The sequence below is a fragment of the Choloepus didactylus genome, chromosome 2 (assembly GCF_015220235.1).
Source record: "Choloepus didactylus isolate mChoDid1 chromosome 2, mChoDid1.pri, whole genome shotgun sequence".
Taxonomy (NCBI): Eukaryota; Metazoa; Chordata; class Mammalia; order Pilosa; family Megalonychidae; genus Choloepus; species Choloepus didactylus.
In genome coordinates this window covers 201,170,661-201,188,719 of record NC_051308.1, presented here as the reverse complement: position 1 = coordinate 201,188,719, position 18,059 = coordinate 201,170,661, and the positions used below count along the sequence as shown (strand labels likewise).

At 37.7% G+C, this 18,059-nt stretch overlaps 1 protein-coding gene across 2 annotated transcripts in view; it reads right to left on the bottom strand.

Moving 5' to 3' along the window:
• EFCAB14 (EF-hand calcium binding domain 14) overlaps positions 1 to 18,059 on the bottom strand; it is a 45,258-nt gene that overhangs the window by 20,820 nt on the left and 6,379 nt on the right. For both annotated transcript variants that reach the window (XM_037827303.1, XM_037827304.1), the window contains exons 3-4: positions 15,585 to 15,730; positions 4,191 to 4,289 (exon numbers count right to left, since the gene is read on the bottom strand). In XM_037827303.1, coding sequence (XP_037683231.1) covers positions 4,191 to 4,289; positions 15,585 to 15,730 — 245 coding nt within the window. The remainder of the gene's footprint in view (positions 1 to 4,190; positions 4,290 to 15,584; positions 15,731 to 18,059) is intronic.

The window sequence follows — 18,059 nt, the reverse complement described above, 5'->3', positions numbered from 1 at the left end:
TATGCAAGAAAAAATTACAAGACAAAGGAAGAGGAAATGACGGCTCATCCAAAGGAACAAGATAAAAATCCAGAAATCATCAATGAAGATGACCAGACTTTGGACATACTAGACAGAGGCATTATAAAATGATTTCAACATGCTTAAGGCAATAAAGGATAACAAAAAACAAAAAACAAAAAAACAAAACAAACAAACAAACAAAAAACAATGAATGAACAATATGAGAATCTCAATAAAGAGAAAGAAATTTTAAAAAAGAGCCAAACACACAGACATTGGGGACCGGTGGTTTGATGGGCTGAGCCCTCAATCATGGGACTTGCCCTTGGGAAGACTGTTACTGCAAAGGAGAGGCTAAGCCTGCTTATAATTGTGCCTAAGTGTCTCCTCCTGAATGGCTCTTTGTTGCTCAGATGTGGCCCTCTCCCTCTAGTTAAGCCAACTTAGCAGATGAAATCACTGCCCGCCCCCGTAGACGGGATCTGACACCCAGGGGTGTAAATACCCCTGGCAACGTGGAATATGACTCCCGGGGAGGAATCTGGACCCAGCATCGTGGGATGGAGGACATCTTCTAGACCAAAAGGGGGATGTGAAATGAAATGAAATAAGTTTCAGTGGCCATGAGGATCACACTCCCCTTTGTCCAGTGTATGGATGGATGAGTAGAAAAACGGGGGCAAAAAAAAAAAAAAAAGCACCCAGTGTTCTTTTTTACTTTAATTGTTCTTTTTCACTTTAATTTTTATTCTTATTACTTTGTGTGTGTGGTAATGAAAATGTTCAAAAATTAATTTTGGTGATGGACACACAACTATATGGTGGTACCGTGAACAACTGATTGTGCGCTTTGTATGACTGCATGCTATGTGAATATATCTCAATAAAAGTGAATTATTAAAAAAAAAAGGAGCTAAACAGAATTACTGGTATTGAAATCACAATAACTGAAATGAAAAATCCCCTAGAGGGTTTCAACAACAGATTGCAGCTGGTAGAAGAAAGAATTAGTGATCCTGAAGACAAGACAATTGAAATGATTCAGGCCAAAGAGCAGAAAGAAAAGAAGAATAAAAAAAGCAAACAGAGCCCAAGAGACTTGTAGGATACCATCAAACATACCAATACACACATATGGGAGTTCCAGAAGGAGAAGGAAAAGAGAAAGAGACTGAAGGAATATTCAAAGAAATAACGGCAGAGAACTCCCCAAATTTAATGAAAGACATGAATATGCACATTCAAGAAGCCCAATAAACCCCAAACAGGATAAACTCTAAGACAGCCGCGCCCAGACACATACTAGTCAAACGCCAAAAGACAAGGAAAAAGTCCTGAAAGCTGCAAGAGAAAAGCAACGTGTTACGTACAAGGGTGTCCTGATTTTTTCATGAGAGACCATGGAAGCAAGAAGATAGTGGGTCAAAATATTTAAAGGCTGAAAGAAAACAACTGTCAATCAAGAATTTTATATCTAGTGAAACTGTCTTTTAAAAAAATGAGAGCTAGATTGAGACATACCCAGATAAACAAAAGCTGAGGGAGTTTGTAACCATTAGACCTGCCCTACAAGCAGTGCTAAAGGGAGTTCTTCAGACTGAAAGGAAAGGACACTAGAGAGTATATTGAAGTGGCATAAACAAAGACCTTTGGTAAAGGTAACTATATGGGGAATTATAAATGCCAGTACTATTGTGCTGTATTTTTTGATAGGTAACTGCATTCTTTACATCTTACAGATTCTAAAATGCAAACGCATAAAAGTAATGATACATCTATGGTTTTGGACATACAATGTATAAAGACATAATTTGTAACAAGTACAACAAAAAGGTGGAGGGGAAGAGGGGTATACAAACAGTGTATGTGTACATTACTGAAGTTGGTATCAAATCAAACATGATTGTTATAGATTTACAATGTTAAATTCTAGCTCCATAGTAACTACAAAGAAATATATGAAAAATACATGCAGAAAGAAATGAGAACGGACTCAAAATTATACATTACAAAAAATCAAATAAATATGAAAGCAGGCATTAACGGAAGAATTGAGGGACAAAAAAGGTATAAGACTTAAAAGACCAAATAAATGGCAGAAGAAAGTTGTGCATTATCAGCAGTTACTTTAAATATAAATGAGTTAAACTTTCCAGTCAAAAGGCAGATTTTGGCAGAATGACTATAAAAACATGACCCAACTATATGTTGTTTACAAGAGACTCACCTTAAATTCAAAGACACAAGTAAGTTGAAAGCAAAGGGAATCACCATACTGGAGAAGCAGCAAATTACAGACACTGAGCACACACAGGTGGTGTGGCTATAAAATAACAAGTTTTGTTTTTGCTTGTGGCTTGGGAATTAGTTTCTCATTCCTTTTGGAAACAACTTACATATTTATAGAGCCTGATACAAAATCAAATCAAATTTATCATATACTGACTTTTAAAAGTCGAAAGATTCTAGAAGTTCTGATGTATGCTACTATATGGGTGAACTTTAAAAACATTGTGTTGAGTAAAACAAGCCAGACACAAAGGGACAGATACTGTATGATTCCATTTACATGAAATAGCTAGAACATGCAAATTCATAGAGACAAAAAGTGGAGTACAAGTTACCAGGGTCAGATAGGAGGAGGAATGGGCAGTTAATACGTAATGGGTGCAGGGTTTCTGTTTGGAGTAATGAGAAAGTTCTGCTAATGGATGGTGGTGAGGGTAGCACAGCACTGTGAATGTGATTAACGCAACTGAATTGTATGCTTGGGAGTAGGTGAGATGGGAAAGTTTACATTATATGTTTCCATAATTAAAAAAATCAGAGAGGCTAAAGAGACAATTTAAATGCCAATTAAATGCAATACTTGATCCTGGACTGGATCTAATAATGGAGAAGAAAATGCCCAAAAGGCCATTAAGGGGACATAACGAAAAAACTGGAATATAGACTTTAAGATTTATATAAATGTTAAATTTTTTGAACTTGATGATGTAATTTTAAGGTGGTTACATAATCCTTGTTCTTAAGAAATGTACATGGAAGTATTAAGTGTTCAAGGAGCATGATGTATAGAACCTACTTGCAAATGTTTCAAAAATAGACAGGCAGATGATACATAGATAAAGGGACAGATAGACAAAATGACACTGCAAATGCGGCAAAATGTTAAAAGTTGGTAGATCTGGGTATCTGGGCGTTTGCTTGGGTTCTCTGTATGGGTATTATATTATTTTTGCAACTGTTCTGTAAGTTTGAAATTATTTCAAAATAAAAGTTTCAAAAAAAAATAAAGTCACAAGATTTTAGACTTGATTCTCCAATATTTGGGGTTACCTTGTTTCCGAATTCCTTCTTACAATTTCATCCCCAGGGACTAATGCATCTTGTGTTCCAATTAGGCACCTTATTCTTCCTTCCTACCCTACCCTACCCTCTCTTGCCACCCGGCTCCCAGGATCTCTGAGTATTACTTATCTGGTTGGTCCCTGCCTCCTGTTCTAGCCCTGAATCCTCGGGATCAAGTCAGCAGAAACCGTGAACTGTTGTTTGCCTAGGCCCTAAAGTCCAGGGTATATACCTAGAAGCAAATTACTTTGAGGATGTGCATGTTTAACTTCACAAAATAATATCAAATTGTTTCCAAAGTGATTTTTACAATTTATACTCCATTCAGTAGTGTCTGAAGGTTTCCTTTGCTCTGCATCCTTGCCAACAGTTACTATGTTTTGAATTTTAAATGCTTGTATTTTTCCAAGTTTATCTTTTTTTCTTTAAACTATTTTCTCAAATGTGGAAAAATAAGTTTTAGAGCAACTCTCATGTACAATTGGTCTGCTTTCATAAAGATACTGTGGATGATGAATTGAAAAGGCAAGTGATAAAAAGTAAACCCAACATATGCTAGCATTAGAGTTCCAATAGAACAATTCTGGGACTCAGAGAGCCAAATCAAAAGGTGTGAACCCATACGAACCAGGGTAAGGTAGCCTACTGCAAATTAAAACTCCAACTAACCAGACCAAAACAAAGTTGTTCTGAAATCTTTAGAATACAGTGGTATGTTCCAACTATTACTGCTTTCTGGGCACAGCTGATTTCAAATGTCAGGCTTTCAAAGAATACTTGTAAGAAGCTAGAATTACAGCAGTAGGTTAATCTCAGTACCCATATACAGCACTTACCTTCTGAAGTCCCTCTACAGTGGCAGGCAGGTTAATTAAGTCTGAAGCTGATTTAACATTGGCTTTGAGGTGGTTTACCGCGGAAGTCAAGAGAGTAATCTGAAAGGAAAAGAGTAACAAACAATGGAGACAAAATTTGTAGAACGCATGCTTCCTTCACAAGCTCCACCTTTGATGATGATGTCAAGGAACCCTTGGATTTTATGTCTCTCCGTAATCCAGACATTAAACCCTATTTGGATAGACTTGAGATCTGGGAGGCAGCAATAATACCCCTTCTTTCCCTGTCCAATTTAAACACTAGTGCCAGGGAGGGAAAGGCAAATATTATTCTCTTCCCTAGTCCTGGCAGCTACAAGATAAAAAATCTTAAATTATCTAAAAGATGCAGTGATTACAATATAATCCTTCAACAACCGGACAGGGTCAAAAAGCTAATGATCAAGGACATCTGAAAGATTTAATTTTGGTAAAAAAATAACACCTTAGTTATTTACTGAACTTTTGTTTCTGCCCAAGTGGAAGCATGTGTTATAAAGTAAAAACCCATCATCACAAAATACAGTCTATAAGAACTGTACCTTAACAACCTGAACAGCACTTTCAGTTACTTGGGGATTTAGTTTTGGTTTAATAATGTGATAAATATTTCAAACTCAATAGCTCAAGCAAAGTACTACTTTGTACCCTGAAGGGGCTCAATAAATACCTGTTGACTCACTAACTGATGCCATGAATGTGTTAAAATAGGAAATGAATCAAAATAAAATGTGGCTTCCCTTCTGCTGTTAGGGGTAGAATTCTAAATAGCTGGATTTGCAGCCTTGAAAAATGTTAGAATATGTAGACTGGCTCTGTTTGGTATGCTGATGGGGGATGGGGAAGCTGAGCTATATCTGGTAAACAAACCAAAACAAAACAGAAAAATCCTAAATTCAAGTATATTAGAATCTCACAATAATGCAATACGACTGTGTTACTGGACAGAAATAATGGTGAACATCATGGATATTAGTGACCTTGTGGAGTATACAGTTTAGTGTGGAGAGCCAATTTTAGATAAGAAAAAAATCAGATGGTGTGAAGTGTTAAGAAGAACATTAAAACAAAGTAATCTGATAGGAATGACTGGGTAGCTACTTTAGATCAGATGGTCACTTTACATCAGATGGTCACAGAAGGCCTCCATAAGGAGATGAAATTTAAACTGAGATCTAAATGATAAGGAATCAATCACACAAAGACTGGATGAAGTACATTTCAGGGCAGAGGGAACTGCTGGGGTAAAGGTCCCACCCAATGCAGAAAAGAGCTTGGCATATTTGGAGAATAAAAAGAAGGCAAATGTGGAAGAAGCACATTATGTGAGAGGGAGAGAAATAGGAGGCAGGGCCAGAGGTGCAGGAATGGGCCAGGAGAGGTAGAACCTTGTAAACCAAAACAAGAATACAGATTGTATTTGAGGTATGATTGGAAGCAACTGAAGGGGTGTATGGAGTAATAATTACCTGACTGGAGATGCCTTTTAGGTAGATTAATAAAGCGTGGATGGAAACTGGGAGACAAGTAAGAAGGCTACTTAGAAAAGTCTAGGAAAGAGACAGTGGTAGTTTAGACTTGGGAGGTAGCAGAAGTAGATGTAGAAATAGATTTGACATGATTTGCTGAGGGACTGAATGGGAACGAAGAGGAAGAAAAAGGAATCAAGGGAAACTCCTAGATCCCTCACCTCAAGGAGCTTTCAGTATAGCTGAGAGAGAACACTAATGTGAAATAAATAATTAAGTATTAAATATGATACTGAATAAAGTTCTGGAAAAAAAAGGGTATCAGTAAAAGCTGCAAGGGACACACTTCATTTAAGTAAGACTCAAATTAAACTCTGAAGGAGAAGAGTTTTATAAAAATAAAGCAGGCATTCTTTCTAGGTGGGAAGGGTGAGGGGGGGGACTGGGGAATAGGTAGGGACCAACAGCATGAACAGGCCCAAGGGGTACTTCTTCTTCATAGCATTTCTCAAAGTGACAATGATTTATTTGTGTGATTATTTGATTAAGGATTCTCTCCTTCACCAGACTGTAAGCTTCATGTGATCAAGAACCATGTCTGTTTTACTTCCTACAATATACCTGGTACAAAGACAGGCACTCAACCTGGATGAATAAATGGCCAAGAGTGAACATTCTGTGCCTGGGATAGACATGGAGAAGGTTAATCCAAGCAGAGTAGAGGACAGGGGCCAGGATGTAGGACATAAAGCTATATAAGAAGGGCACTCATTTTTCTCACCAACAAAATGGGTACAATCACCACCACCACCACCACCTCATAGCTACGTGTGATGGTTTTAAAATATGCCCACAAATCCTCTGATAGTCCTCCTTTAAAGGGCCAAGTCTAATTCCCTTCCCCTTGTGTATGGGGGGCTTAGTGACTGACTTCTAATAAACAGAATAAAGTGAAAGTGACAATATGTAACTTTGGGGACTAGGTTACAAAAGGCACTGCAGCCTCTTCGCTCTCTCTCTTAAATTATTCATTCTGGGGAACCTAGCTGCCATGTCTTGAGGACACTCAATAAGTGATGGAGAAGGCCATGTTGAGAGAAACTGAGGCCTCCTGCCAACAGCCCCATTAAAGAGGATACCCCAGGCCCCAGCTGAGCCTTCAGGTGATACTGTCCTGGCCAACATCCTGACTGCAGTCTTAGAGAGATCCTGAGCCAGAACCACTCAGCTAAGTGGAGCTGAATTCCTGACCCACAGAAACTGTGAGATAATACATGTTTGTTGTTTCATGCCACTAAATTTTGGGATAATATGTAATACAGCAATAGACAACTAATACAAGCTGTGAAGATTAAATGAAATGTAAGCAAAGTTCTTAGCACAGTACCTGGCGCAAGTGAAATACTCAATAAGCATCAGCTTTTTAATAATGAAATTTAATAAGCATCAAACATGCAATTCTCTATAAGCGTTCCAAAATATTCAGACTAATCATCAATATTCCAACTATTATCGATTAAAAAACAAAATAGGTGAGAATCCTTCGACCACAGGGAGATAAAGCAAACTATAAATCTTAAGAGGAGCAGTTACATCAAGGAAACAAGTCTTCTCATGCATTATTCAGGGCAGTGTAAATTGGAGAATCATTGTTAGAAGGTTACCTAGCAGTATCTGTCAAAATATGAAATGTTTTTATCTCTTAACTCAGCAATCTCACCTCTATAAATTTATTCTAAAGCTTACTTGCTCATGTGTACAAAGACGTTTGCGCAAGGATATTCACTGCTTCCTTATTATTGAGAGTAAAACACTAAAAATATCTAAATGTCCATAATTAAGGGCGTCGATATAGTCAGTGCAAGTTGTAGAACAATGCTTATTAAATGACTCATTTATGCACACGTATACATAGTAACTTATAAACTAATTAATATTAAAAACTATTATGATTTTGTAAATATATAGGAAGGGGACTAGAAAGATGAAGCCCAGACTATTGATAGTAGACACCTATAGGACAGGGAGTATGAGTGTGTGTGTTGGGGGTACACTCAGAGATGGGAGTTGAAAGGAAATTTCCATAGTAATTTTATATGTATTTTATTTGTTTAAATTTTATACAATGAAAATACATTCATACCTTACTCGTGGAATTTTTAAAAGGACAAAAGATGGGAAAGAAATATACATATAGGAAAAAAGCATCATGTAACTTTAGAAGGGACTGGACAGGTTTCCTTGGGTGGTACTTTTCTCCATTCCCAACACTGAGCCTTCCAAGACCTCTTAATGTGTGCAATCACAAAGTACTAGGAAGGGGTCCTTCCCCCAGGAATGTTTTTACTTAGTGCCCAAAAGTATGTCTACAGTTGGCTCAGTATAGAATACAGATATTCCAAAATGCCCTATCAATTGTGTGGTTACCTTTTGGCCACCTGGGGGAATAACAAACTTCTTCCTTTGACAACTGGCCTGAACCTAATAAGAAAACATGCTGTGCTTCTGAGTGGAGTGAACTAGGTGAAAACTATTCTCCCAGGTACTGCAATGTCCTGAGGCTATTGCAGAAGTATCTCAAGAAAGGCTAACAGCCTCACAAAGAGGTCAGTGTGGCTGGCGGGCTGCTGCCATTTCAACCAAAACCAGAGGAGCAGCTGAAAGCCAACTCAAGAAGGACTAGGTAAGGTACTGTTCCATTTCCCTCCATACACCGAATAGTCTAGGCTGAGGGTATCAGCTTCCTCGCTGAAACGTGATCATTAACTCTCCAATTACCAAACATCATGCAGGACTTCTTACTCACTTATAAGACCTGGAGTATACACTGGTCAGGTCACTAGGACTCAGCTATATTCCCATAAACTGCAAAGACAGATTCCATCTTTCAGTGTTCCTCTCTTTGGTGGAATAAAGCCAAAATCTACAGCAAAGCTACATGTATAACTGGAATGGAGAGATGGGGACTCTGGTCTCTGTTAGACACATTCTAGAATGTTAGATTCTAGATTGGACTGGATTCAAGTATTTCAGAACTTTAATTCTAAAATCACACTTTGCAACTCAGAGTCTAAAAAGTTGGATTTAGAAAAAAAAAAAATCCAAATTCCCAGCCAAAGATGAGTCATGACTTTTCTGCATATTACGTGACTTCTTATTAACAAAATTAAAAATAGCTCCTGTAGACCATTTGCTTAATAGATCATTTTATACTACATAGCCTGAAATGCTGGTTTTTGCTTTGGGTTTGAAATGAAGTGTTCTTTAAATAGAAAGGAAAAAGTTACCAACACAATCATCAATGATGATCGGTTATGAGCCCTAGTGGGTACATGACCTATCCTTTCAACATGTATCTATTCAATACCTACTGAATCCTATAGGGGTTATGAAGATAGGAGGCAGAATGGAAAACCACAAAGAAAACAGCCTCCTAGGACTTGAATATTTTAATATTACCACTCTACACAGCTGTGAGACCTTAGGCAGCTACCTAACGTATTCAAGCCTCAGTATCTGATACTACCTCCTATTTTATAGGGCTAAGGAAGGTAAGATCACATATATAGAGCACCTAATAGTGCTCTGCACAAAGAAGGCATCTAATGAACAGCAGTTATCTTCATTGCCACTATCGTTATTATTGTTGCTTTCATTATCACCTTTATCATCATGCTTAAGGCTCAGAGTACAGTATAGAACTTCTAGTGTAATTAGATGTGTATACAAATAACTATCACATAAGGCATTTACACCAAGTGTCAGAAAAGATACACAGAGTGCTACAGGAGAAGGCCACTCAAGGTCCTTCGTGATATAACTTTTGCTGACTTATTCTCATCTCTGGCATCTTTCCACCAGAGTGTAGCTATAATGAACTAATAAAATTCTCTGTACACACTGTGTTTTCATTCCTCTATGCTTTTGCACATACTAATGTTTTGCCTAGAACATCCTTCTCTCTGTCCACAGAATTTACCTGGCTAACTCCTATTCACCCTTCAGGACTCAGCTCAATCATCTTTAGGAAGCCTCATGTGACTGGGTTACATCCTTATAAATGCATCCATAGTACTCATTTGAATACTTTTCTTATTGTTTGTCAGTCCATTTTACAATTGTTTACTTTTCTATCTCCTGCATTAGACTATAAGATCCTGGAGGGCAGGGAGCACATCTTTTTTTGGTTTTGAATCCAAGGCCTTGCTAGCTTCATAAAAGCAGCTCAGTAAACACTTGTTGAATTAATGGTCTTCAAAGGAGGAGGAGACCTCCTATATTGGTTAAGATGGAACGGGTAGGGAGGCGGGGCAAGATGGCGGCATAGAGAGGAGTGGAAGCTAAGTAGTCCCCCTGGAACAACTACAAAAAACCAGAAACAACTAGTAAATAATCCAGAATAACTGCAGGGGGACAAACAAGACCATCCACTCATCATACACCAACCTGAATTGGGAGGAATGCCCAAGAACACAGCATAAAATCTGTAAGTAAAACCTGCGGATCCAAGTCATGAGACCCCCTCCCCCATAACCCAAGCTGCAAAGCCTCGTGGTGCCAGAGAGAAGCTCTCTCCCAGCAAGCGAATACAGCTCAGCTGAGCTCCAACTGGGGTTTTAAGTAGCGAGTGTGAACTGCTCACTACAGGTACGCATCCCCAAAAAACAGACAGAGGCTTTGGGTGACGACTGACTGGGAGAGCCGGAGGGTCGCCTTGGACTGGGTCTGAAGGGGACTATCTGTTTCTTTTTTGGCTCAGTGGAGAAAGACCCAATCATATTCAGTTTCCAGGGCTGTGACTTGGGGAAGGGTGGAGACAGCACAAGCAGAGAGCAAGACCACTGAAATGCTAATGACCTCCACCTGGAGGCTCTGTCTTCTCTAGGAGGAAAGGGGTGGGGCCCTTTCCATTCAGAACCAGACCCCAGAGCCTGGGGGAACATAGCCATACCTCCTCACACCAGTCAAGAATTATAGGCTAACAGGCATCACCTGCTGGGCAGAAAAGCACAGTGACCTGAGCCATCAAAGGCTGGAGCAATTTGCTAAGACACACCCTCAGGGAAACCAGATACTGAATATTTCTTCCCTCTGGGACCTGAGCCTGTTCTGGTCTGGGAAAACCTGATTTGGATAACCAAGGAAACCATGCCTAGACAACAGAAAATTATAACCTACACTAAGAAAAACAAAGTTATGGCCCAGTCAAAGGAACAAATGTACACTTCAACTGAGATACAGGAATTTAAACAACTAATGCTAAATCAATTCAAAAAGTTTAGAGAAGACATTGCAAAAGAGATAGAGGCTGTAAAGGAAGCACTGGGCATGTATATGGCAGAAATCAAAAGTTCAAAAAAACAACCAGTAGAATATATGGAAATGAAAGGCACAACACAAGAGAATGAAGACACAATTGGAAACATACAACAGCAGATCTCAAGAGGCAGAAGAAAACACTCAGGAAACTGGAGAACAAAACACCTGAAAGCCTACATGCAAAGGAGCAGATGGAGAAAAGAATGAAAAAATATGAGCAACGTCTCCGGGAACTCAAGGATGAAACAAAGTACAATAATGTACGTATCACTGGTGTCCCAGAAGGAGAAGAGAAGGGGAAGGGGGCAGAAGCAATAATAGAGGAAATAATTAATGAAAATTTCCCATCTCTTATGAAAGACATAAAATTACAGATCCAAGAAGTGCAGCGTACTCCAAACAGAAGAGATGTGAATAGGCCTACGCCAAGACACTTAATAATCAGATTATCAAATGTCAAAGACAAAGAGAGAATCTTGAAAGCAGCAAGAGAAAAGCGATCCATTACATACAAAGGAAGCTTAATAAGACTATGTGTGGATCTCTCAGCAGAAACCATGGAGGCAAGAAGGAAGTGGTGTGATATAGTTAAGATACTGAAAGAGAAAAACCGCCAACCAAGAATCCTATATCCAGCAAAGCTGTCCTTCAAATATGAGGGAGAGCTCAAAATATTTTCTGACAAACAGACAATGAGAGACTTTGTGAACAAGACACCTGCCCTACAGGAAATACTAAAGGGAGCACTACAGGGTAATAGAAGACAGGAGTGCGTGGTTTGGAACACAATTTTGGGAGATGGTAGCACAACAATGTAAGTACACTGAACAAAGATAACTATGAATATGGATGAGAGAGGAAGGTGAGGAGCATGTGAGACACCACAAGAAAGGAGGAAAGATAAAGACTGGGACTATGTAACTTGGTGAACTATAGAGTATTCAACAATTGTGATAAAATGTACAAATATGTTCTTTTACGAGGGGAGAACAAGGCAAATGTCAACCTTGCAAGGTGTGAAAATGGGGAGGCATTGGGGGAGGGATGCAATCAGCATAAACTAGAGACTGTAACTAATAGAATCATCGTATCATGCTTCCTTTAATGTAACAAAGGTGATATACCAAGGTAAATGCAGATAAGAGGGGGGGATAGGGGAGGCATGTTAGACACTTGACATTGGTGGTATTGTCTGATTCTTTATTCTACTTTGATTTAAGGTTATTTTTCCTTTTGCTACTTCCTAGCTGTCATTTTTTTTTCCTCTTTCTTTTGCCTCTCTACCTTCTTTGACTCTCCCTCCTGCCTTGTGGAAGAAATGTAGATGCCCTTATACAGATAGTGGTGAAGATGGTGAACACATAAATGTATGACCATGCAGAGAACCACTGATTATTTACTTGGGATGGAATGTATGGTGAGTGAACAAAACCATATTAAAAAAAAAATGGGTTGATGACAAAACCTCGAGGGCAATATACTGAGTGAAATAAGCCAGACACATAAGGATAATTATGGCAGGGTCTCACTGATAGGAATTAATTATAATATCTAAACTCATAGACATGAAATATAAGGTGCCAAGATGTAGGGCAAGGTTTAAGAATGGGGAGTGGTTGCTTAGTATGTGCAGAATGTTCAACTAGGATGAACTTAAATGTTTGGAAATGAACAGGGGTGTTGGTAGCAAGATGTGAGAATGAATAACAGTGCCGAATGGTGTGTGAATGAGGTGGAAAGGGAAAGCTCAGAGTCATATATGTTACCAGAAGGAAAGTTGGAGGTCAAAAGATGGGAATGTATAAAACTGAATCCTATGGTGGGCAATGTCCATGATCAACTGTACAAATACTAGAAGTCGCTTCCATGAACCAGAACAAATGTATGACAATACAATTAGAAGTTAATAATAGAGGGGCATATAGGGAAGAACTATATACCTATTACAAACTATATACTACAGTTAGTAGTATTTCAACATTTTTTCATAAACAGTAACAAACATACTATATCAATACTAGGAGTCAACAATTGAGGGTGGTTGGTTAGGGATAGGGGAGGATTAGAGTTTCCTTTTCTTTTTTTCTTTTTTTATCATTCACTTTATTTCTTGTCTGGAGTAATGAAAAGTTTCTAAAAATTGAACAAAAATTAAGTGTGATGGATGCACAGCTGTATGAGGGTACTCAGGGGCAAGTGATTGTATACTTTGGATCTCTGGATAATTGTATGGTATCTGAACAATCTCAATAAAAATGAAAAAAAAAAGATGGAACGGGTACAAAATCAAGTTACATGAATAAAACAGAAAAGCAAATGAGATTTTCAAAAATTTTCAAGGCAAAATTTGATTTTAACTCATTTCAAACTGATGGTTTTTGTAAGGCTGTATTAACTTCCACTTATACTATGAAAAGGACAGTTCACATTAAGTGATGCATTTTCTTGTTTAAGTTACTTTGTGAGTTGCTTTTTAAAAATGTGCCATTAAAATAATCTTAACTGACACAATTACCATAGATACAGAAACATGGTTAAATATTAATTTTATTTTCACACCTATTTTGGTTTAGAGCAAATGCCTCTTACTTGAGCAGACCATCAGAGATATGTAATACTAATTTTAGGAAACCACTCAGAGCAATGCACTCCCTTTGGAAATAGTATAAAGCTCTACTTCACTACCACCTATCCTGGGCCCATGCCACCACAGAATTCCTCTGCATCAGGTTGTTTCAACAGTCAGTCCTATCATTTGTGAAGGTCTACTGTAGCTGAAATGGAAAAAGTTTCTGTTCAATCTCTCCTAGTTTCATACACGAAGCCTGAGAACTAAAGTAAACTTTCCTGTATCCCTGCCTTCCCAGGCACTTCTTGCATTAAAAATAACAGCCAGGCCAATAATAAAATGATTCTTTTGTTTCCAGATTCCTGGTTAAAGAGAACTCAGAAACCAAAATATTACCAAAGATTTGAAAATCTATGTGTTCTCTCACCCTAAGTACCAATTGCTCTTTTGTGTCTTCTCATGATTTCCATTTAGAAGAAGGAAATGAAGAAGTGGACAGTTGACTTTGCCTCCTCACCCTAAAAGATCACATCTTCTTTTCAGAATGGTAAACTCCGTCACTAGCTAGCTATATGGAATCTACATTTCCCCCCAGTGACAGATGCTAATTATCTCTTAGTGCTTTGATATGGTCTACTTTCACCTGGTTGTAACCTCTGGCCAAACTACTCATTTGCTCTGTGAATGCAAGTAAGGTTATTCTTTTTGCAAAAAAGGGGTGAATACTTGCTTTTCCCTAATTAATTATGCATAGTCAAAGGATAAATGACAATTAGTAAATATTAGGTGCTGCAACCCATAAATTATCTCACGAATAATTTTTTAATGAGATAGAATAGAAACTAAGTATCATAAGGCATCATACATATTAAAAGTAAGCTATCGTTAAGTTTCATTTTAGTTACATATATCTTGTGTTTATTAAGAGATGATGTAAAACATTTCTCACTGTGGGCCACAGGCAAAAGTTTGAAAGCCACTGCCCCAGGCCATTCATTGATCTTTGGTCTTAATACTAAATGCCCCCACTCCTACACAGCTGCCGAAAGGTGTTGGTAGCTTCAGAAATATTTACAAGTACTTTCTTCTAGCACAGTGCTCCCTGCCACTAACTGATTCCAAGTTTTGTGACTCCACTCTGAAGATAATACCTCTTAGACCCAACAAGGAAACTTTCAAGCACTCTGCAGAAGTACCATGCAATTGGTCCTTGACTGTCTCTTTACCTCAATTGATTTGTTTTTTTTTTTCAATGCATGTCTTTCCTAACTAGACTGGAAAAACTGAGGAGTGGGGTTATAGTTATCCAGTGGCAATGAGAGCATCTTATACATAGGAAATGCTCCATTAACATCTTCTGAATAAGCCCTTTTCCTGACACAGACTCCCTCTTTTAGAATTAATGCCTACCGAATTCTGGCCAATTAAGGGACTAGGAAAGTTTGCTCTAGGCTTGCTCGCCTGACCAAGGTATTTAACCAATTCTGCACCTGCTCCTATGGTATTCTAGAATACCAGCCTTAGCTAATGATGGTTTCCATATCTGTTTTAGCGTAGTACATCATACATATAGCATTAAATCCCAAGGCTGTTTCTGTAAGTCTGTGAACTCCATGAAATGAAATAAAGTCTCTTATCTAATAAAAATAGGTTTTCCATTTATCTTGGGGGTTAGATGAGTCTCTCTCTCTCTTTTTTTTTAATCTGATACCTAAACTGCTCCTTAGGAAAAGCTGACTCAAGTATTTCCAATTTCCTCTACTTCGAAGAATTCTTTTCCTTTATAGAAAGGGTTAACATTTAAAGTATTCGGTAAATGAATAACTATTACCCATGTTACCTGATTTTACTATTTTGGAATCATAGTATGCAAAACACAATTTCAAGAAATATAACAATCTGAAGTGAGTTCCCTATACCTACAAATTCATACTTCAAAGAAACACACAAAACTAATATTTATGGCTTATAAAGAAATAAAAATCACACTTTTGCTACCTGCTTATTCATTTCTGTGATATTTATCCAGACTTTGTTCAAGCCTAGCTCTCCAGATTCAATCTTCTCAAGTTGTTTTTGTTTGCTGAGTAGTTCCTCATTAAGTTTGGGAATTTCTTGGAATGAGCTTTTCTGATTAGATTCCACTAAAAACAAAAATAAGAACAACTGTAAATAGCCATAAAGCTTCCTCATAGCTCCAAGATGAAAAAATGATCATACAGTAGGAAAGTTGGATTAATAAAAGTTAATTCTGTGGGGATAATGATGTATCACTGAAACTGTTCATTTATTCATATAAATGCATTTCTTTAAGACTAAAACTCCATTTTAACTGGGGCTATTGCACTACTCGCAATGCAACTTTTAATATTCCAAGTGGCTAAAAATTATAACAAAGAACACAGGCAGAAAGAACTCGATTTGAATCGCAAGTCTAATTTACAGTGATTTTGAGCAAATTACTTAAATTCTTTGAGCTTGGTTTCCTCATTTGTAATACAGAGATAAAATGTATTTATGGGATTGTTAGAATTAAGTAAGAAAACGGCTCTAAAGCACTTAACACAGCTGGTCAGGCATACAATAAGTGATAAATAAATAAATGTTAAGTGTTGATCAGCTTAATTAAGGAGATTTTGGTTAACGAAGATTTGTTATAAACCTTACTCCCATCAGAGCTCAATGTGACACTATTAGTTTTCTCTTTAAATGTTTAAATCTATTTTTCCTACCTCAAATTGGCCAACTGCAAGGTGGAGTCTCATACCTTTCAAACACAATGTTTTGAGGACTAAGATTTTTAATCTATTATTTCATAAACAGCAAACAAGGTTTTCTTAAATTTTTTATCAACCAGAATACTCAATATGAATTAGAAGATAAAGGAACATGCTAGGTGAAGCCCAAGGTGTTATTTGGCCTTTCCTTTGGGAAACAATATTTCCTGAATGGTTAAGAGATTTGGCTTCAAGGCTGAGACCTGAAAGAGTACGTTCTCTTCTTTCTTTCAAGAGCATTTTTCCTTTTCATGAAGAATAAAATATTGATAATCGCTGGTCCTCCAGGATGAAACCTACATCATTTTTTTTTTTAAGCCTAACACTGCCTCATTAGTTATTATATGCTCTCTTTAAAACTAAAAACTAGCATAAAGGACCAGTATAAAATGATTTACTAAAATGTAAGCACCAAGACTTTATTTTGTTGTTCACTTTTGCAGTCAGCACTTGGACCATATCTGACACATTTTAGGCACTCAATAAGTATTTATTGACTGAATAAATCTGGCCTTTGCTTACCTCCCAGTCACATTTCTCATTGCTCCATCTACCTCTTCAATCTATATTCTAGACAAGCTGATCTACCTGAGTACACCAAGCTCTAAGCCACAGTGACCCTGCACAAACTATCTTTCTGCCTGGATGTCCTTAGCTTGTCCCTTTTTCATTTTTACCACTGTAGCCTAGTTAATTCCTTGCAAGATCCAGCTTAAATAGTTGAATTCCCAAATTTGATCACCACCACCTTTTCACCACCCCAAACTCGACCAAGCACTTATACTGTGGCTGCAACTATTTATTCATCTGTCTCCTCCACCAGACTGACAGTGAGCTGCTTGAGAACAGGGACCAGGTCTTACTTTGTTATGTATTTGGAGTGCCCAGCATGGTGCCAGGTACAAAGAAGCACCCAAATGCTTGTCCATGAAATAAATGTAGGGTATGAAATGGAGTTAATGTTACTTACCCTCCTGAGTTAAACAAAGGAAAGCCAAAAAAAACCAAAACCAAAAACAAAAAAACCCACAAAACAACAACAACAACAACAAAAAAACCAGAATGCAACAACAAAATCCCCACAAAATCAGGGGCAGTGATAGCAATAAATATAAGGTGTCCTTACTTTATGTAAGCTATCTGATGTTAGAATTATCAAATGAAATTGGATATTTTTATCCATTTTTAGAAAGTATTTGCCAAATGATTTCTTCATAAATAACAGACTCCCCTAAGTGCTTTTTAATGCAACCTTTGATTTACACATGGTCTTCAGGAACATATTTCATGCAGTAAAAACATTTACCAGTCAGCCTAAATTAATGCAGCACTTAGCATTTCACTGAGTTTCTTATATACTTTCAGTTCAGTTGTAAAGAAAAAACTCATTCCATATATTCTCAGGTGGTCAAATAACCCCAGGGGAGAGGTGTCTTTCTCCTTTCTGTGGTCCATACAAATTAAGTAGAAGATAGAAGGGGAAGAGGAAATAAGAGAAATACATAAATAATTTGGGTTACAATTATTAACTAATAACTATATAGAGCTGACAAGCCCTGAAGGCACTCTGGATCTCAAGGATCGTGAGAGCCAAGAGGGGCTCATAATCATTATCTGATTTGGGGCTTTTTAGGAGAGACAAGCCAAGCAGAGGCACTTTTATTACATAAATGGGAGGAATTGTAGCAAACAACTT